At 41.3% G+C, this 17,757-nt stretch overlaps 2 protein-coding genes across 2 annotated transcripts in view; one reads left to right on the forward strand and one right to left on the reverse strand.

Annotated features, from left to right (window-relative positions):
• The window catches only part of LOC142384554 (voltage-dependent calcium channel subunit alpha-2/delta-4-like), a 100,785-nt gene that overhangs the window by 55,726 nt on the left and 27,302 nt on the right, over positions 1–17,757 (forward strand). Inside the window, exon 28 of the mRNA XM_075470855.1 lies at positions 16,994–17,055. Coding sequence (XP_075326970.1) covers positions 16,994–17,055 — 62 coding nt within the window. The remainder of the gene's footprint in view (positions 1–16,993; positions 17,056–17,757) is intronic.
• Positions 360–2,392, reverse strand: LOC142383644 (uncharacterized). The gene is made up of 3 exons (XM_075469267.1): positions 2,347–2,392; positions 1,141–1,818; positions 360–838 (listed from the first exon to the last, which is right to left on the reverse strand). The coding sequence occupies exons 1-3, from the start codon at positions 2,390–2,392 to the stop codon at positions 360–362; spliced, it is 1,203 nt and encodes a 400-aa protein (XP_075325382.1).

The raw sequence follows: 17,757 nt of genomic DNA on the forward strand, positions 1-17,757 counted from the left end.
ACAACTAGAACAAAAAGGTAGTTTCATATTTCTAAAGATTGAACAAAAACCTAAATGAAGTGGTTTCAAGGTGCAGACGTGCCAAACAGCAGCTTCAGGAGAGTTTAAAAGCTGGCTGAGCAATGCAGCGCAGGGAATACCTATTCACAGAGCATCCATACATTAAAAGAAGAGCCGCAGCATTCCAGTTTTACCGCATCTAGTCTGTTCCATTAGCTGAGCAATCGTCCCTTCCCAGAGTGTCGGCATAGTTTTTTTTTCTGCAGACATCGTCTCTTTGTCACATCAGTAATCACATCTGAGGAGCAGAAGCAGCCAGAATATCTGGGAAGGATCTAACATCAGTTTACATCAGTGTGTCAAAAGCTGCTGATTCGATAGCTATGCACAAAGTTGCTGTCTTCTTTGGGTGGTTCCTCTGGTGTGCCCTCAGAAGACATCTGCCCATCCTCCAGGTCAGTCTCAGCTGCAGACTCGGCCATTAGAGGCTGCCCACGGCTCTTCATCTCCTTCTGGTACCGTGCCATCAGCAAGGCGTAGACGCAGCCATAAGTTGCTGCAACAACCATCATGATGCACACAGTTCCACAAACCACGCCTGCAACTATTTGCGTGCCATGTGCCCGGCGCACACTAACCGGCCTGTAGCGCTGGCGAGCACAATCTTCTGTGCCGCTGACCCGACCGGGAAGGCAAGGAGGCCGCGTGGCGGGATCCAACACACCCTCCTTGGTCGGACTTTGCAGGCAGTGGCTGAACATCTCTGCTGGCACGCTGCGGATGTCCCTGCCCTTCAAACCTCTGGGGAGACTGCATTGCATCACATCTACCTGCCCGTCTATGAACAGACAAAGAGGGGAAACAAAAGAGAGGGCAGAGAACAGGGAAGGAAAGTAGAGGAATGGAGAAAAAATAAATCAGAGGAGACAAAGGAGGATTGAGAGAGATGGAGTTCATTATACTCTTAGATGTCTTTCATCATCACATATCTGTCCTGCTAAGAAGATTAATTGCTTCAATTGTGCAGCTTTTATGAAACAGACTCCAAATTTTCCCTAATATTGGTCCTGTCGGTCAACTCCCAAACTATTTGTACTGATAATTTGAAATTAAAAGAAGGCTGCTAACAGCCCTGCTCACCCCTGTAAATCATCCACTCCATCCAGTGTTTGAAGTCTCTCAGTTCGCAATTACACTCCCAGGGATTTCCCACCAGCTGCAGCCTCTGCAGCCCTATTAGGGGCTCGAACGTGACTCTGTCCAGGGCCGCAAGTCTGTTGCTGGCCAGGGACAGCCAGGTGAGGCTCTGAAGCCCATCCAACAGACCTTTAGGCAGCCACGGGAGGCCATTGGAGGAGAGGTCAAGCCCCTGCAGCTGCCACAGCCCCTTGAAAACTTGCTTGCTCAAACCAACACTTTCCAGACTTCCATTCAAACCGTGGACAATCACTGTGCTGTTGTTGAGGTCAGAGGTTGCCATGTGTATGCCGAGGTAGTTAAAAGAGAGATTTAACCAGCGTAGGCTGGCAAGGCCCAAGAAAGCCCCAGGTTGCAAACTGTAAAAGTGGTTCTGGGAGAGATCCATGAGCTCCAGGCTGCTGAGGTTAAACATGTCAGTCTTCTCCAGGGAGGAGAGGTTGTTCTGGGACAGACGGAGAACCAGACAGTCCTGGTCCATGAGCTCCAGGATGGGTGTCAGAGAGAGGAGGCCGACAGCAGAGCAGTCTGTTGTGTTACTGTAGCAGGTACAGATACTGGGGCAGCCACTGACGGACCCCAGAAGTCCCAGTAGAACCAAACTAGCAGACGCCACACACACTGGAAGACATGAAAAGCAAACAGAACAAATGCATCCTTTAAATTTCCCCAAAAAAATCAACCATATACAGAGATCTATAATAATCTAGAACAGAGATTAAGAATTGAATTTGTTCTCCTCATGAACCCAAATAATTTTTTTTGTTCCAGCCATTAAAGGAGGGGAATTCAATTGAACCACAAAGGTTTGTTCCATCTAACCAACCACTAATCAAGTCTCATGCTAGTTTTAAGTTTTAAAAGCTCACGAGTCTCCAGGTAAAGAGCAGAAAAAAAAGGCGAGCCAAGGTTTTGTGTCTGAAGATGTTCATTTTGAACATACAGGCTTCAAAGTCAGATTTCAGAGAACAGCACTGCAATCCCAATGAGAGGGGAAATGTGGAAGGCAATAAAGGACAGCAAAGTTGGTTAAAAGGGCTCGGGTAACCATTTATCTGAATTGCTCAGAGACAGGGAGCAGGAACTGTAGTCTGTGTGATTAGAAGAGACAGATGCATCTCTACAGTGTGTTGGATGCCTGGGACTCACCCACACTCTCCAGGTGTTTTTGTACATGTTGGTCACAGTTCTTCATGTCTGCAACATCAACTGCTTCAATGGTCGGCAGGCATTTGGCTACTCTTGCTTTCTGCTGTGTCACCTTAACATCCAGCTTTGAAGATGATCCTGATGGAAAAGGAAATATTAATTGAAGAAACAGAGTCAGGAAGTAAAAGTGATCTATGGCAGTTGATTCCAGGGGTAAATTCAATTGGTAATTTTCCCATTTTACAAGCATTGGATGTCAGACGTGTTTTTCACAAGCATTGGCAAATGGCATTTTGAATGGCAAACAGCTTCCAGTTTTATGGTGATCGCCATCATCAGTGAGTGCTCCTATTGCAAACACTTTTTGGTTTTTACCTTTTTACTATACTTGGTTAGAATTGCATTACCAGTATTTACATTTAAACGGTAGAATTTGAACTTCTGAGATTGGATACTTATTTGGAGTGTCTTTCCCTTTTTATGTATACAGACTTGTAATGTTTGCTTTCATTCTAAAAGAATCTAGCCGTGAGCTAGTCAAAGTATAACTTTATCTTTATCTTTATCTTACCACATGATGGGGAATCTTCATGATGCTTTGTTAGGATTTGCTATGGTCTCACTTTTCTTCATTGTGTTAGAAAAAAGGACTTGTTGCACCACTGGTGCATGGATTCACACTATTTATCTTCTTTTCACAAGCCCATCAATAACCCAAATGAGTACAACTTTATATAAGATTAAGTGAATTGGGATTCATTCAACAACACCGACAGCCTTACACCTACAGGCCTGATTTTTGTCCTCACAGATTTCCGTCTGTCATCAATCTTTTTGGTTCCTTGCCTTTCAGTCTCAAAGAAAACATACATAAATAAAGTGCAATAGTCCTCTGTGTTCATCACAAACATCAGAGAAAAGTCATTGCCAACTTTTCCTAACGCCCACTCACAATTCCCACATGCTGCCTTAGCATTGTTGCATACATCCAGTCCACTCGTATTTTTCATGATACTTTATTAATTTCTTTAGATATTTTGGACAGTTTTGAGCACTCAGATTTGCATTAGGAGACGTTCAGAAGAGATAAAGCTGCAGACAAACAGAAAAAAGGGCCATGATTCTATCTTCCATTTTTTACTGCTATAAAGAGTAGAGATGCGCTGCCTCAAGGTCTTCCTTTTGTCACAGGTCTTTCTTTTATCAAGCTGGCACAAAGATGCCAGTCAATCCGCTGCTGATGCATAATGCAGGAAGGGGCCTTCAGGCCACAACTGACAATACAAAATGAGAAAAAAAAATGTCATGGGGGTTAAGGAAGATGTTGAAACTAACAAGAGGCAAGTGGGATTTTTAAAGAGCATTAGACAGCAATTTACATCATCAATAGATCAAAACTTACAAGTGCAAAGTTAAGTTCGAGTCTGAGTCCCTAGTTAAAAATTATATGTTAATCCTTCATGTACAAGTGGATGACAACATTAAAGAATTCCTGACATCAGTGTCTGCAACTCATCTAACATTAATCTCCCTGTGGGAAATTGGTTTCCATTTCAAAATTTTTCAGGGATTTGGCTGCAGATTGTCGACATTTATATGAAATGGCTTGAATCTCATGATTTCCACGGAAGAACTGCAGCACTGCTTTTACACTACATGTCAATTAGGACGTCATTTCTTTTCATCAACATTAGACAACCTGTGGTTTCATTCTTCTTTTTTCATACATGCATGTATATGGGCCTGTGTTCAGTGAAAGAACCGGAACAATCTCTGATCCGCTGCTGAGGAACAGCTATGGATCAGAGCCTATAAGAGTGTGAGTGGGGCCCTCATGGAATTCTGGAATATCATTTAGAGGAAATTACCTCCACTTTCATTGTCTGATGGCTGTAACAGTAGATTAAGACTGATCCTGTTCCAGAGACAGAAGAGAATGTATTGACGCACATGCATATATCCTGCAAAGTGATCCAAAACACAAAGTCAGTGGCAGCGTTTTCAACTATAAAACTTCTACCCTGGGATTAATTTAGTATTAACATTATGTTTAATCAGAACTCTCCACACACTCACACTTATACACTCAAACACAGATTTACAGCTGCAAGACATGGATCAAAAGCAAACGGAGGGGCTGGCATGTCATATTATGTTTATCAAGCACTGATATTGCTCCTGGCTGCTTTTCTTCAATCTACCAAGCTGCGTTCATTCATGTCTTTGAGAGTGCTCTCGTCTCCGCCCCACTTGTTGTATCTTTCTTTGGACGAACAACATTTAAGGACTCCACTTGGTCCCGAGGCATCTGATTGTAGGTCAAGGATAGCAAGACAGATAGAATAAGATGCAGCTGTTTTGTTTTTTTTGTTTCTGTAAAAGTCACACTTTGTACATTAGTTTTAATATCCATGCAGATGCTCTTATCTTGTGTGACTTTTGACAGAATCATGTGTTGGCAGAAGATGATGGCAGACTAACTAACTTTTCTTTCCCATCCTAGATGACAGTTTTTGCATCTGGCTCTGCCATCAGCTATGCTGATTGGTTTGGAACATAAAGGTGCAAGCATGCATGCAGCATCACTGCAGTCATCAACATGACAAAAAGTATCTGGTTGTGTGCATGTGGTACACATTGGAATTTATCCAATGTGGTGACTTCACATAATTGCAAGCTTTAAATGTAGACTATGTTGCGTGTCATATACCTTCTTCTCTTTGTCATCTGTAAATTAAAGCCTAGAATTAGCTTAAATCAGGTGATGTCAAATTAAGGAACGGTAATTTCAGTGAACATATTCCTAGAGATATCTTTTAGAAACACTGTTGTTATCCTGTGGTTTGGGCTCAGAGTTTCTTGCCTTTTTTTTTACTGACACTAATGATACTCCTTGATATATAATGTTGAAATCCCCTTTCAATTGTAGTAAACAAAAAGAATATATTCAGTAACAGAAACTATCCTATTTTTTACCATTTAGGTTTTATTGAGGCCAGGAGAACGGGTTTTCAAATGCACCATCAGCCAGCTTAGACACTGCCCTCACAGCAGCAATGGGTTGCAGATTAAAATGGAGGCTTGAGTCCCTAAGCAGGACAGATCCCTGTTCGTGGCTCCAGATGGTGTTTAAACAACTGGCCACTCACTCTGGGCTTTTTCTTTCCTGCCATCAATACATTTCGGCTGTTTTCTTTTGGCTTTCATTTAAAGCCCCGCAGGACTGACAGCATCTAATGTGGATATATCCTCATAAACACAGAGATTCCCAGGGTCAGCATGATACACGTTCTCTTTCCATGAACCCAAACCTGACAGTGGCTCTGCTTCAGCAGAATTATTTTCAAGCTCTTGAGTTGATCTTCTCAAAAGTGGTATCTAGCTAATGGGACCTTGTTAGCTGTTTAAGCACAGGAGGTTCTGGAATAAACAGTCTCACATCAGCTACTTTAGTGGATATTTTGATACTGATTGCTTTTTTACATCTGGTTCTATCCCACTTTTCCTCGGTTTGTGTGGAAGTTGTCATTTAGCTTAGTCAATGTGGCTGATGATACAGTAACTCTGGTCAATGGATGTAATACAGGAACTAAATACTCAATAGTCAACTTTAATGTTGAATTCTCACCACCAGGTCCTGTTCAGTCCATAAACTTAATATTGGGATATAAATAAATGTTAATTAGAACATTTGTAAACCAAAGGTTCCAGATGTTTTACCTCTTCTTTTTCATGATGCCAAAAATGCTTCTTATACGATTTGTTTTCAAATGAAGAATCCATTTAGCAGCCCCTTAAATTTGGTAAAAATAAATAAATGAATAAATAAAATAATATAAAATGTGCCAGTCAGAGCTAAATGGAATGAGCTAACTTGTTGGACATCATCTTTTTGTGCCAAATCATGAAAATAAGTAGCAGAAAAATATCCTAGAATTCTGCTCCGGTCTTTTCATAACATGGCTAAGATCCTCCTCTTCCATTGCAACCCAACTCGCTTCACTGAAATCTAGTCCTCCTCTTTGTATGTCTTCCTGAATGTTCTTGATTCTTCCAATAGTTATCTTTCTGGGATAGATATGTTTTGCTTCCACCCCTTCTGCCCCCTTTGCGTACCTTTTTTTAAATCAAATGATTTTTTTTTCCACTTCCTCTGATTGTAAAGGAGTGCACCAAATACAAAATTAAACTTTGAGATTTATTTCCCCTACAAAGCCCTGAGAAAAAAAATCTAATGGACCTCTTTTTTCTTCCTAACAAATATATTGGCTGTGCAGCTATTTTGGTGTCTGATTGTAGGTTGAAATTCTGTTACAAGAACAACTTTCCCTTTGTGTGTCCAAGTAAAGGACTAATACTTTGATCTAAAACCAGACTTTTTGGATTTTGTCATTGAAGTCCTGCCATGCAAAGCTCTGCAGTGCATCACTCCAGTTTTCTGGACTCTAACTTGGCAACCCGCTAGCTGCTTAATGGCCTCTGACAGACAGCCTTTCTCCCCCCATTGCTGCACTTTTGCTCCAAACAGCTTGAGAATGAGGCAGCCGAGCATTTGGTCCTGAAGGCCGAGAACGCAAACACACTGCAGCATCCACATTGACGCCTGGATGAGCAGGGAAGAGTAAACAACAAGCACTCTAACATTGGCTGCATGCCAAGAGCACACACATAATGTCACACCCATTTGATTTTAGATTCACTGTCTGTCAAAGCACAGATATGATACCTTGTTCAATACATTACCAAAAGTATGTGCACGCCTAAAGGTTCTAACGACGTGCGTTTTCCTGAAAATGTGAATACTCAGTCCTTTGCATTGTTGTGCTCCATTCTTAAAGCCCCAAAACAAAGGGGAAGTCCAGCACTCTTACTTTATTTCAGAAGTTTTGGATGAGGTTGAAATCAGAACTTTGCTGACTAGTCAAGTTTTTCCCACACGCCACATTGATGGATATATTTCTTTTAGTGAGCATTTTTCAGCAGCAAAGAGACCAATGATGAGTTGACACAAAGTTGGACGATTACTCATACAATGAAAGTTTTGCACAGTGAGGGAAAAGGGAATGAACAATTTTCACTACTTTTACCAGCTAAATATATAGACCAAGTATTTGTGACAATGATCAGGATGGGTCAGTAAAGAAAACACTCATAGTTTCATGTCTAGTTTGTTACAGCCTTAAGATTTTATTTTTTATTTAGCTGAAAGAGACCATTTAGTACATTAAAGATACACGAGTTGAAGATGATCATCCTCTCACTTCGGAAACATAATGCATGTACACTTACAGGTGCATAAATGAAAACACACATTTCCCAAGGCTCATGCATGTAACAGCTACTGTAGATATATTACAACATATAGAGAATCCACTCACCATCTGATGGTTTCTTCAGCTTACAAAGACAGAAAGAAGAGAGAAAGTGGTCCTATTCTCCTTCATCTGCAGCTATCACAGGAGCAGCTGCTTTATCAACACAAAACGATTTAAGCCTCAAAAGAATGTGAAACAGTTGCCATCAAAGACACAAGTGGTCTGAACAAAAAGCGACAGAAGCTCTTACTCTCCCAGCGTCCTCTGATTGTCTGAGCACTCTGTCCTACACTCACCGATCCCACTGAGTGAGGAGGGGCATCAAAGGGAGAGAGTGGAAAAGAGCTAGAGAAGCCACATGATGCTGCCAGATAGTGTTTGTGTGTGTGCAGGAGTGCTTGTCTTGTCTGTATTGTACTGAGTGTGTAAAGTGCATTAATGCAGCTTGACAGAAATAGTAACAGTAGAGTGTGTTGCAGCTGCAGGCTAAGTCCCATATGAAGAGAGCCAGAGACTGTAATATAATGACGCTGAGCGCCTTCATACATATTGTACGCTAGAATTTGGGATGGAGCAGCCTCCGGTGGATTCACACATATGTACCCTTTCATTGTAGCTTGGTAGGATCTAATGTGTGTATTCCCTCAGTATCAAAGACCAAAGTGAACATTAGGGATGGGAATTGATAAGATTTTTACGATTCCAATCCCATTTTTGATTCTGCTTAACGATTCGGTTCTTTATCGGTTCCCTTATCGATTCTCATTTGGAGAAAAAGGACAACAAACCGGTCGATGAGCATCAACTTTGTTTAGTTTAGAAGTAACACGAGTCATGACCTTACAAACCCAACAACGGTGAGGTCCACATTGGTCTATCCTGGCCTGGGTAATTTAACTCTTCCCTGCTCTGGTGAAAGGAGAAGCTGGAGGTAGAGGTGAACTGGGGGTAGTACCACCAGCCTCTGGCTCTGAGCCAGTCAGGCTCTGTCTCTCATGATTTCATCTAAATGTAATGCCTGAGAAGGTATTCATTTAACCTTAACCGTTACTAACAGCAGCTTTTACAATGAGGCAAATGGCGCTAACATGATAGGCAGTGTTTGTTAGTTAGTTAGTTACCTGCAGTGTTAGCCGAGGACATGCTAACGTTGCTAACGTTGCTGCTGCTGGGTTCAGATTCACCAACGTCAGTCCGGAGCAGATCGAAAACGCGACATTCATTCATAGTTATTGCATGTTGGTAGTATTTCCTAGCCTGGCGACGCCATCCTACGTACTACAAAGATTTGGGCTCCGCACATAGTCTGGCCCAATCCCCCTACCTCGGTTCGCTCAGTGTTTTGCCAATCAGCAAACAGTTGCGAGTGGTGACGCAGAACTCACGCGCGGAGTCCATTGTAGTCCATGTAATTGTAGTTCAACCGCAGCGGACATAAACATGGCGACGGAAGAAGAGACGCTAGAAGCTATCCATGAAGTTGTCTCAACTCTGGAGAGCGTTACACAATTAAAACAAGAGCAAGAGGAATGCCTCTTCAATATTGTTAGTGGCAAGGATGTCGAAGCTCTCCTTCCAACTGGCTTTGGGAAAAGTTTGATTTATCAAATGGTAATGAAAGCGGATGTGGGAAGCGTGATTCGCGAGCTAGAGCCTCGCGAGAGTAAGCATGAACCTCGGCGCATAACCTACGTCATTTCTAAACATTACTGATTGGTTAAGGGAACTCCAATGAATTTAAGTTGCTGAGTAAGGTCCCACCCTCCATGGAAACGGATTCCTCTTGGGTTTTTCCAGACTGTTTGACGGAGTCAACAGTCGGCTTTCGCCCAGGCTAAATATTTCCTCCCTTTGGTGAAATATTCACTTTGCAAGTTGCCCTGTTGTCGTCTTTTTTAGGGATGTATAATCAAACTTTCGAGCGTTTGTACCGCTTGGGCGCCATGTTTACTGTTGACTGCTGGCTGCACTGGACTCGCCACGCAACGTTGCGTGGTGACGTCATTCGCGCCCACTGGGATCGATAAGGGAATCGTTTGCAAAATTGCCAAACGATTCCAATGAATTGAAACACTGGGAACGTCAATCAGCAGCAACACTGTAGACACCAGTGCCTTAAAGGGTTAATGGTGTTGCTGGAATTTTCTAAAGTGTCTCCATAAAATGTTTGACTAAAAAGTAATGAAAAGACTTCATGTCATTTGATGACATGAAAATATCTACACATCATAGAGACCAAACTAGAGGCATCAGCCATTTAGGAAATGATTCATGAAAAAAAGAATACTATGGAGAAATGAGTTTGTTTCAAAAATCGCCTTTTAACAACAAAAAAAAGTAATTTTTTTAAGCTGAATTAGCAGTCAATTATCAAGCAAAAAGTTGGGTATGGTAATATTGATTCGAAGACTTTGGGATTCTGTCGTGATTGAGGAATGTGACTGGAGAGCGAGCTCTGTAATAGTTGTGCTTTACTATTGTGTGCTGTTAAGAGTCATGTATAAATGTGTCGGATTTGTTTTGCTCCATTAAGGACTTGTCCTTGCAGAATGCTGCAGGAACAGTTCAGCTGCAGGGCTGAAAGGTTGTGAGAAAGACGACAGAAAAGGATTGTAAAAATCTGAGAAAGAAAATCAAACAGCGGAGCACAGCAGCATACCACTGAGTCTGCAGGGGGGCTGTTTTAAAAGAATGAGAGAGAGTGGTGCCTCAAGAGGTTTAATGGGCTTAAAGGTCAGGAAGCTGCATGGACACGAACACTGTTGCCTGTTTCCCTCCCTTACAAGCCAATAGATACAGGGCAAAAACAGACAGCTCAAAGTAAAGAAACATTTGATGGTTAAAATGTGAGGAATAATCAGTGATGAGTTGGGGTTCAGTTTGCATCTCATCCATGGTTGAGTGACGTTTTGTCCCCCCATTCAACTTATTTTGGAGAAATAAAGACACTGTTTCTGTATAATAAATGTTCAATGAGAAGAGAAGTCTCTGAATTAAGCTTGTTCGTAACCTCCTTACATAAACTGAGGAGAAAGCAGTGTTCTTCCCACTTTACTGTACCTCAGACAAGAACATGCAGTCAGTGGGATGTTCAGTAACTACAAGCTGGATAGGAAGCAGCGACCACAGATGAAAAGTTTCACAGCTGCACTGCTTCTCCAATAATACCAGAACACAAGCACAACTTGTCATCTCATCTCACTCATGAGTGTGTGTGTGTGTGTGTGTGTGTGTGTGTGTGTGTGTGTGTGTGTGTGTGTGTGTGTGTGTGTGTGTGTGTGTTTGTGTGTGTGTGTGTGTGTGTGGCTGCAGACCAGCTGCCTGTGTGAAGAGGATGTTTCATTATTAAAGTGAGAAAAACAGGGGCAGCTATTATATAGCTCTGAGGTGAAATGACTCCCGCAGGCGCTGCGAGGGTGATGTTATTCAGTGTCAGGCTGAGGCTGGATCTACTGTGTTCTTCTTTCCTTTGTACACAAGCAGCCAGAATGTGCCAATCAGGGCCAGGACTGTTTTAATGGAAATACTGGAAAGAAACCAAATGACAGCCCCACCAGCTCTGCAGTTTTGAAGATGATGCAGATATTGTTTAGTTTTTTAAGAAATGTTGACCAAGAATTAGGGCTGGGCGAGTTAACTCGTTATTATCGTTATTATCGTTATTATCGCGTTAACTCCTTGATTATTTAACGCCGATAAATATTTTATCGCACATTAACGCAGGTTTTATTTTTAATTTTTTTTTTATCTAAAAAAAAAATCTTTTTTTGGGGGGGCTTTTCTTCCTTTAATGGATAGTAAAGTTCATAGAGACGTCATAGGAAGTCTTGATAACTTTTAATCAGGCTTCAGACGTCATCACAGCACTGAAACAGCTCTGATCAAAGTGTTAAACGACATCAGGTTGAATACTGATTCTGGTAATGTTTCAGTCCTGGTCCTGTTGGACCTCAGCGCTGCGTTTGATACTGTAGATCACAGAATCCTGTTGCACAGGCTGGAAAACTGGGTTGGACTTTCTGGAGCGGTCCTTAACTGGTTCAGGTCCTACTTAGAAGGCTGGAGTTATTTTGTTACAATTGGCAGCTATGAATCTGAGCGAGTGGCCATGACTTGTGGAGTCCCTTCTTGGACCTCTTCTGTTTAACTTGTATATGCTCCCTTTGGGTCAGATATTGCAGAACTTTAACATCAATTATCACAGTTATGCAGACGATACACAACTTTATGTGTCTCTGTCACCGGACGACTGCAGCCCAGCAGACGTACTGTGTCAGTGTCTGGAGGAAGTAAACACCTGGATGAGAGAGAATTTTCTACAATTAAATGAAGACAAAACTGAGATCATTCTGTTTGGTAGCAAAGAGAAGAGGGTCAGCGTTGGTAAATATCTTGAGACTCGGAACCTTACAATCACTGACCAGGTTCGTAACCTCGGAGTGTTGATAGACTCAGATCTGACTTTCAGCAGCCACATCAAAGCTGTCACCAAGGCAGCTTTTTACCATCTCAGAAACATCAACAGAATTAAAGGTTTCCTCTCCCAAACAGACCAGGAGAAACTCATCCATGCATTCATCTCCAGTAGACTCCATTACTGTAATGCTCTTTTAACTGGACTTCCCAAAAAGAGCATTAAACATCTGCAGCTCATCCAGAACGCTGCTGCTACAGTTTTAACCCGGACTAAGAGATCTGAACACATCACACCAGTTTTAAAATCTTTACTCTGGCTTCCAGTCAGTCACAGAATAGATTTTAAAAGCCTGCTGATGGTTTACAAATCCCAGAACGGTTTAGGCCCAAAATACATCTGTGATATGTTCAGAGAATATAAAGCCAGCAGAGCTCTTAGCTCCTAGGTCTCAGGTCAGCTGGTCCAGTCCAGAGTCCAGACTAAACATGGAGAAGCAGCATTTAGCCGTTATGCTGCAAACAAGTGGAACAAACTGCCAGTAGAGATTAAACTTTCACCAAATGGAGACATTTTTAAATCCAGATTAAAGACATTTCTGTTCTCATGTGTCTATGCATGAAACATCTTTTAACTTATCTAGACTGTTGCCTGTTTTTAAATTCATTTAAATGATTTTATTTGTTTCTTTTTATATTCTTTTATGTATTTTTAATGCTTCTTGCACTCCCTGCTGCAATGCTTTTATTTTATGTAAAGCACTTTGAACTGTTTGTACATGAAATGTGCTATATAAATAAATTTGATTTGATTTGATTTAGAGACAGGAAGCAGGGGGCAGAGAGAGGGGGAACAACACGCAGCACATGGCTGTCAGATACGGGACTCGTACCGGGGCCAGCTGCAGCGATAGCCTCTTGTACATGGGACACCTGCTGTACCCACTAGGCCACAAACCACCCTTGCATTATTATTTATTTTATTATTGTAAAAGCCTGTTGCTCACAGGCTTTTACTTTGTAAAAGTCTGCTCACAGGCTTTTATTTTGTAGAAGTCTGTTGCTGTCTGCTGTGGAACCGGAAAAGAAAATAATCGGCAGATCCACCAAACATGGAGAAGGGTACGGAACTTTTACTCGGCCATTTTCATTTTAAAGTTCTTCCAGACGGCGGAGTCGACAGAACCAAAGTCATCTGTAAACACTGCCAAGTTGAATTGTCTTCTCAGCGTAGTAGTTCCAGTCTAAAATATCACTTAAAGGCAAAACACACAACTGATAGCAGCAAGTCATTCAAGGAAACAGACAGTGGAGCGAGGCTTCTACATAAAAACTACAGAAAGATGCTGATGTTAAAAGTGTGTTTGCACAACAAATGTTATGGCACTTTCATTCATATGGCAGCACATTTAAAATAAAACTAAATGCTAAAAGCTATACACTACTTTTTTGGATTTTGCGTACAAATGCGATTAATCATGATTAATCAGGGAAATCATGTGATTAATTAGATAAAAAATTGTAATCGTTGCCCAGCCCTACCAAGAATAGATCCCCAAATTTTTTTTTAGAGAAGATTAAAGTTAGATCGTCAGGCTGAATTTAACTTACGTTTACTTTTTGATCTGTAATTTAATTCAATTAAATTCCATTTTATTCATACAGCACCAAATCACAACAAATGATGTCTCAATGCTTTTTGAAGATACTGTCAGGTTCAAGCCAGTTGTAATCAATTTCTTTGTGATCCAGTATTAATCGATCTGAATTCAATTAACTTAAGTCTAAATTAGTCCAAGTGACGTAATGCCAGTTTAAAAAAGAAAAGTTGCATGAGATGACAGTGAAGAGGAAAACTCACTTTTAACAGGAAGAAATCTCCAGCAGAACCAGACTCTAGAAGGGAGGACATCTATCTCGACCCACTTAGGGGGCTGGAGGACAGAAAAGATGGGTCAACAATTACCCGAGCCATCTCTGAATCTTAGTTTTAACGAAAAAGAAAGTTTTAAGTCCAATCGTAAAGAGTTTCTGGTTCCTCAACCCAAACTGGCAGCTTGTTCCACAAGAAAGGGGCTTGAAAACTGAAGAGGCTGCCTCCCATTCTACCTTCAGAAACTGTAGGAACCACACGTAAACCTGGAGTCTGAGAGTGAAGCTATCTTTAACATATGATGGAGCTTAGTCATTCAAAGCTTTTCATGTACAGAAAAGTTATTTTGAATTATATTCTGGATTTAAAGCAACACCAATAGGGAGTGTTGAACCTTAAAACCATGTGCTTCTAATTCACTTTGAAATACTGAAGTACACCAACCTTAATTATACACATTTCCAAGCCTCAAACTGTCCTGCAGACAGTTTTGCCTTACGGTACCACGTCATGTACCAGCAACCAGAAAAAACGTATTCAAAATGAAAAAACTTACTTCCTTTTTAAAAAGGTAAAAAAGACTGAGAGAAAGAACAGGACAGGCAGACGGATGATCAGCTCTCTTGTTCTGTTGTGTTTGCTTTGCTCGGTTCTGTCGGGGAAGTTGCTGATGTATGCATATATGTGGTATATGTGGTATATTGCACATATACCACATTCAAATACTTCCAACATGTAAATTTGAAAAATCAAACTGTATTACAGATAGCCTAGAACACTTGATTTGTTTTATTGGTCTTTTTGTGAACACGCTTGTTCGTAACATATAAAATAGAGAATCTTATTCATGTTCGGTCCTGTAACATTCCCCTTCCTTGTCTTTGACATATTTTCTTGCTTCTGAAGGTGTTTTTGTCAGCCTCTAAAGGCTGACAAAATATGACAACATATTCACATGTGCAACTCAGACAGAAGCTTGTTTTTACATCAATGACGTTACATTCCACAACTGTAGCGGGAGCCAAAGAGCAAACTTAATTACCAAATTCTCCAGCGATGTTTTAGCAAAGACCCAATGAGGAGGTGTTCTTAATTCTCTCCAGGTACTCTAGCTTCTTCCAGCTGTCCGAAAATATGCATTTTAGGTCAGTTGGCAGGTCTAAATCCTCCCTAGGAGTAAGTGTGCTTGGTTTGTCTGTGCTGGCCCCATCCAGGGACTCCACCTTTTGTCTAATGGCATCTGTTTTAGGCTCCAGCCTCCCATTACCTACACTTGAAGTAACAAATTCATACACTAGATTTTCTGCATCACTCTGATAGAATATGTTTCTAATTTTGGCAATTTGCTGTGGGTGAAAGAAGGCAGTCCCAGAAACTTGTTTGATTTGTGAGACAGAGGGAAGACTTTCGTTAAAAATGACTCGTACCAGCAACTGCTGGAGTAATAAAGCAAGTACTGAAGCCAAGGTAATGCCATCTAGAGTAAAACCATAGCTGCAAAACAACAAAGCTACAGTGTCTTTCTGAGGTGCTTAGGTCCAAAAAACTTGAATTTAGAAGCAGAAACTGTAGACTCATCCAAGTCTTTATGTCTTTAAGACATCCTTGTAGTCTAACAACTGATTGCTTTCATCTGGCTCCATGGCTAAGTATAACTGAGTATCATCTGCGTAGCTATAGAAATGTAAGCCTTGTTGTCTCATAATATTATCGAATGAAAACATATACAGTATTGTTAGCCCGATTCTTTTATTGGAAGCCCAAGAACAAGCTGGAGAAGTCTTAAGTTAAACAAAGTATTTATTGGTGGTCACAAGTCAAGTATCAGCGCTGGACTCGGAAAGACAAAGTTCTCGCATGAAATCCGTCCGACCAAGTCCCGATATCTGGAAACATTTCATATTTATGTTCACCTTTATCTCAGAGGTTGTACCTACACTTGACAACGTTACATTGAACATTTACTAGTGATGTGAGCAGGCCATCCACCATCTTCGTCATGTTCTTTGGATGTGATAAGCGATGTGTGTGTGTGTGTGTGTGTGTGTGTGTGAGAGTGTTGTTTCAGGCGTGCATCTACTGTACCAGGCCTATCTGACCTAATAGAGACGCTTTATCTGACCCAGTTATTTTATCCCGCTATGTCATCTTAAAGTCTTGGACATATATTGCGTTTGTGCGTTACAAACTAGGAACATAGATTATTTAGTGAACTACAGAATATGAATACATGAAGTCTAAGAATGAAGCCAATTTATAACATTATGAAATCGGTCCAAACACGGAACCCTGCGTTGCTCCATGACTAACTCTAGTGTGTGAGGAGGATTCCTCGATGATATGGACCAACTGCACTCTATCAGATAAATCTGACTCAAGCCAGTTTAATGGGGTTCCTTTAATCCCAATAATATGTTCTCTCTGTAATAGTATGTTGTGATCAATCGTATTAAATGCAGCAACAACTGTACAAGCCCAGATAACACACACTGCATGGACAAGTTCACCATCAGAGGCTCAGAGGAGATCATTGGTAACTTTCAGCAGTGCTGTTTCTGTGCTATGATGCACTCTGAATCCTGACTGAAACTCTTCAAACAGATTATTTCTGTGCAAATGATCACAAAGTTGAGCTGCGATTAAAAATCTAGTGTTTGAGGCTGATTAATCTTCTTAGTGTGAGCAACACTAGCAGATGACCTGAAGGGGTATTTGGGGCGCTGACTGTTTACCTTTCAGCTTTCTCCTAAATGCTTGTAGTGTACTACAGTCGGATGCTCACAATAATGAAGCCACCACAGTGCTTTATTGAGACAGTGCTAACCCAGATTGCAGGGAGAACACACACCATAAGACTCATCAATGTTTACATCCATTCATTAGTGTCAGCACATGACAGAGGTGAAACCAGGGTTGAATGGATTTCCTGTCCTCCTTCCTTCTCCCACAAACACAGCACACTGTTCAGCGCTGCCTCTGCAGAGTCCATCCCATCCTGCGTCTGTCTTAATGTGTGTGTGTGTGTGTGTGTGTTTTCTATTTTTAGCTGTTGGGGTGCAGATGTCCTTGGATTTGCTGGAAAAGAGGTTCTGGGCCATTGCCAAGCAGGTAACTGGAAGACTCACTTGCACATTCACATCAGCTTACTTGTGCCAAACTCTTAAACACTATCACCTGACCACACTAACATGGATCAGTTAAAAGTTCCTTCAACTCGGCCATCTAACAAATGACCTCAGTGTGTTTCCAAACAGAATTGACTGAAAGGCATCTCTTCCTTTTTTTTACATTAGTTTAGAAATGAATGATATTGGTGATGTCCGTGTGATGTCTCTGATGTCTTGTAGTTCTTTACCTCCTTGTCTTTCAGCACCTTGTTGCACTTCTTTGTTCAGTGACATTCAACATTCCTAATGAAACAGTGGGAAATGTAGAAGTTGATATACAGCAGTGAGGACAAGAAAATGTAGTTAAAGAGTGAATCATTCATGAATCCTTTTCACTGCTGAGCTTTACTCTGCGCTCCCTTCTGCAGTCTGAAACAGTATTTAGGAACAGTCAGCCAAAGTGGGCAAAATGCAAGAAACTCTTAGTGTAGGCGTGTGTCCCACCATCCCATTTTACATCAGCTGGTTCTATGGGAGCTAAAACAGCTCCACGAGAGAGATCCAGCATCTGCAGCTGGACAAGAGTCCACCACAAGTAAGAAGAGTAGTTTTCAGGAACTGAGACTATTAAGTGGAGGCATTAAGTCTTTTCCACCTTTTATTAAGATTAAAGTTTTTGCAGAATTTGATCAATAGATAGATT

Source organism: Odontesthes bonariensis, chromosome 7, assembly GCF_027942865.1.
Source record: "Odontesthes bonariensis isolate fOdoBon6 chromosome 7, fOdoBon6.hap1, whole genome shotgun sequence".
NCBI classification, from domain to species: domain Eukaryota; kingdom Metazoa; phylum Chordata; class Actinopteri; order Atheriniformes; family Atherinopsidae; genus Odontesthes; species Odontesthes bonariensis.

Coding starts and splice junctions, on each gene's coding strand:
- LOC142383644 (XM_075469267.1), bottom strand. CDS start 2,392: ATGAAGAACTGTGACCAACATGTACAAAAACACCTGGAGAGTGTGG. Junction 1,819..2,346: donor AAAACACCTGGAGAGTGTGG/GTGAGTCCCAGG, acceptor CATGTCTTCCAG/TGTGTGTGGCGTCTGCTAGT. Junction 839..1,140: donor GGAGTGGATGATTTACAGGG/GTGAGCAGGGCT, acceptor GTCTGTTCATAG/ACGGGCAGGTAGATGTGATG.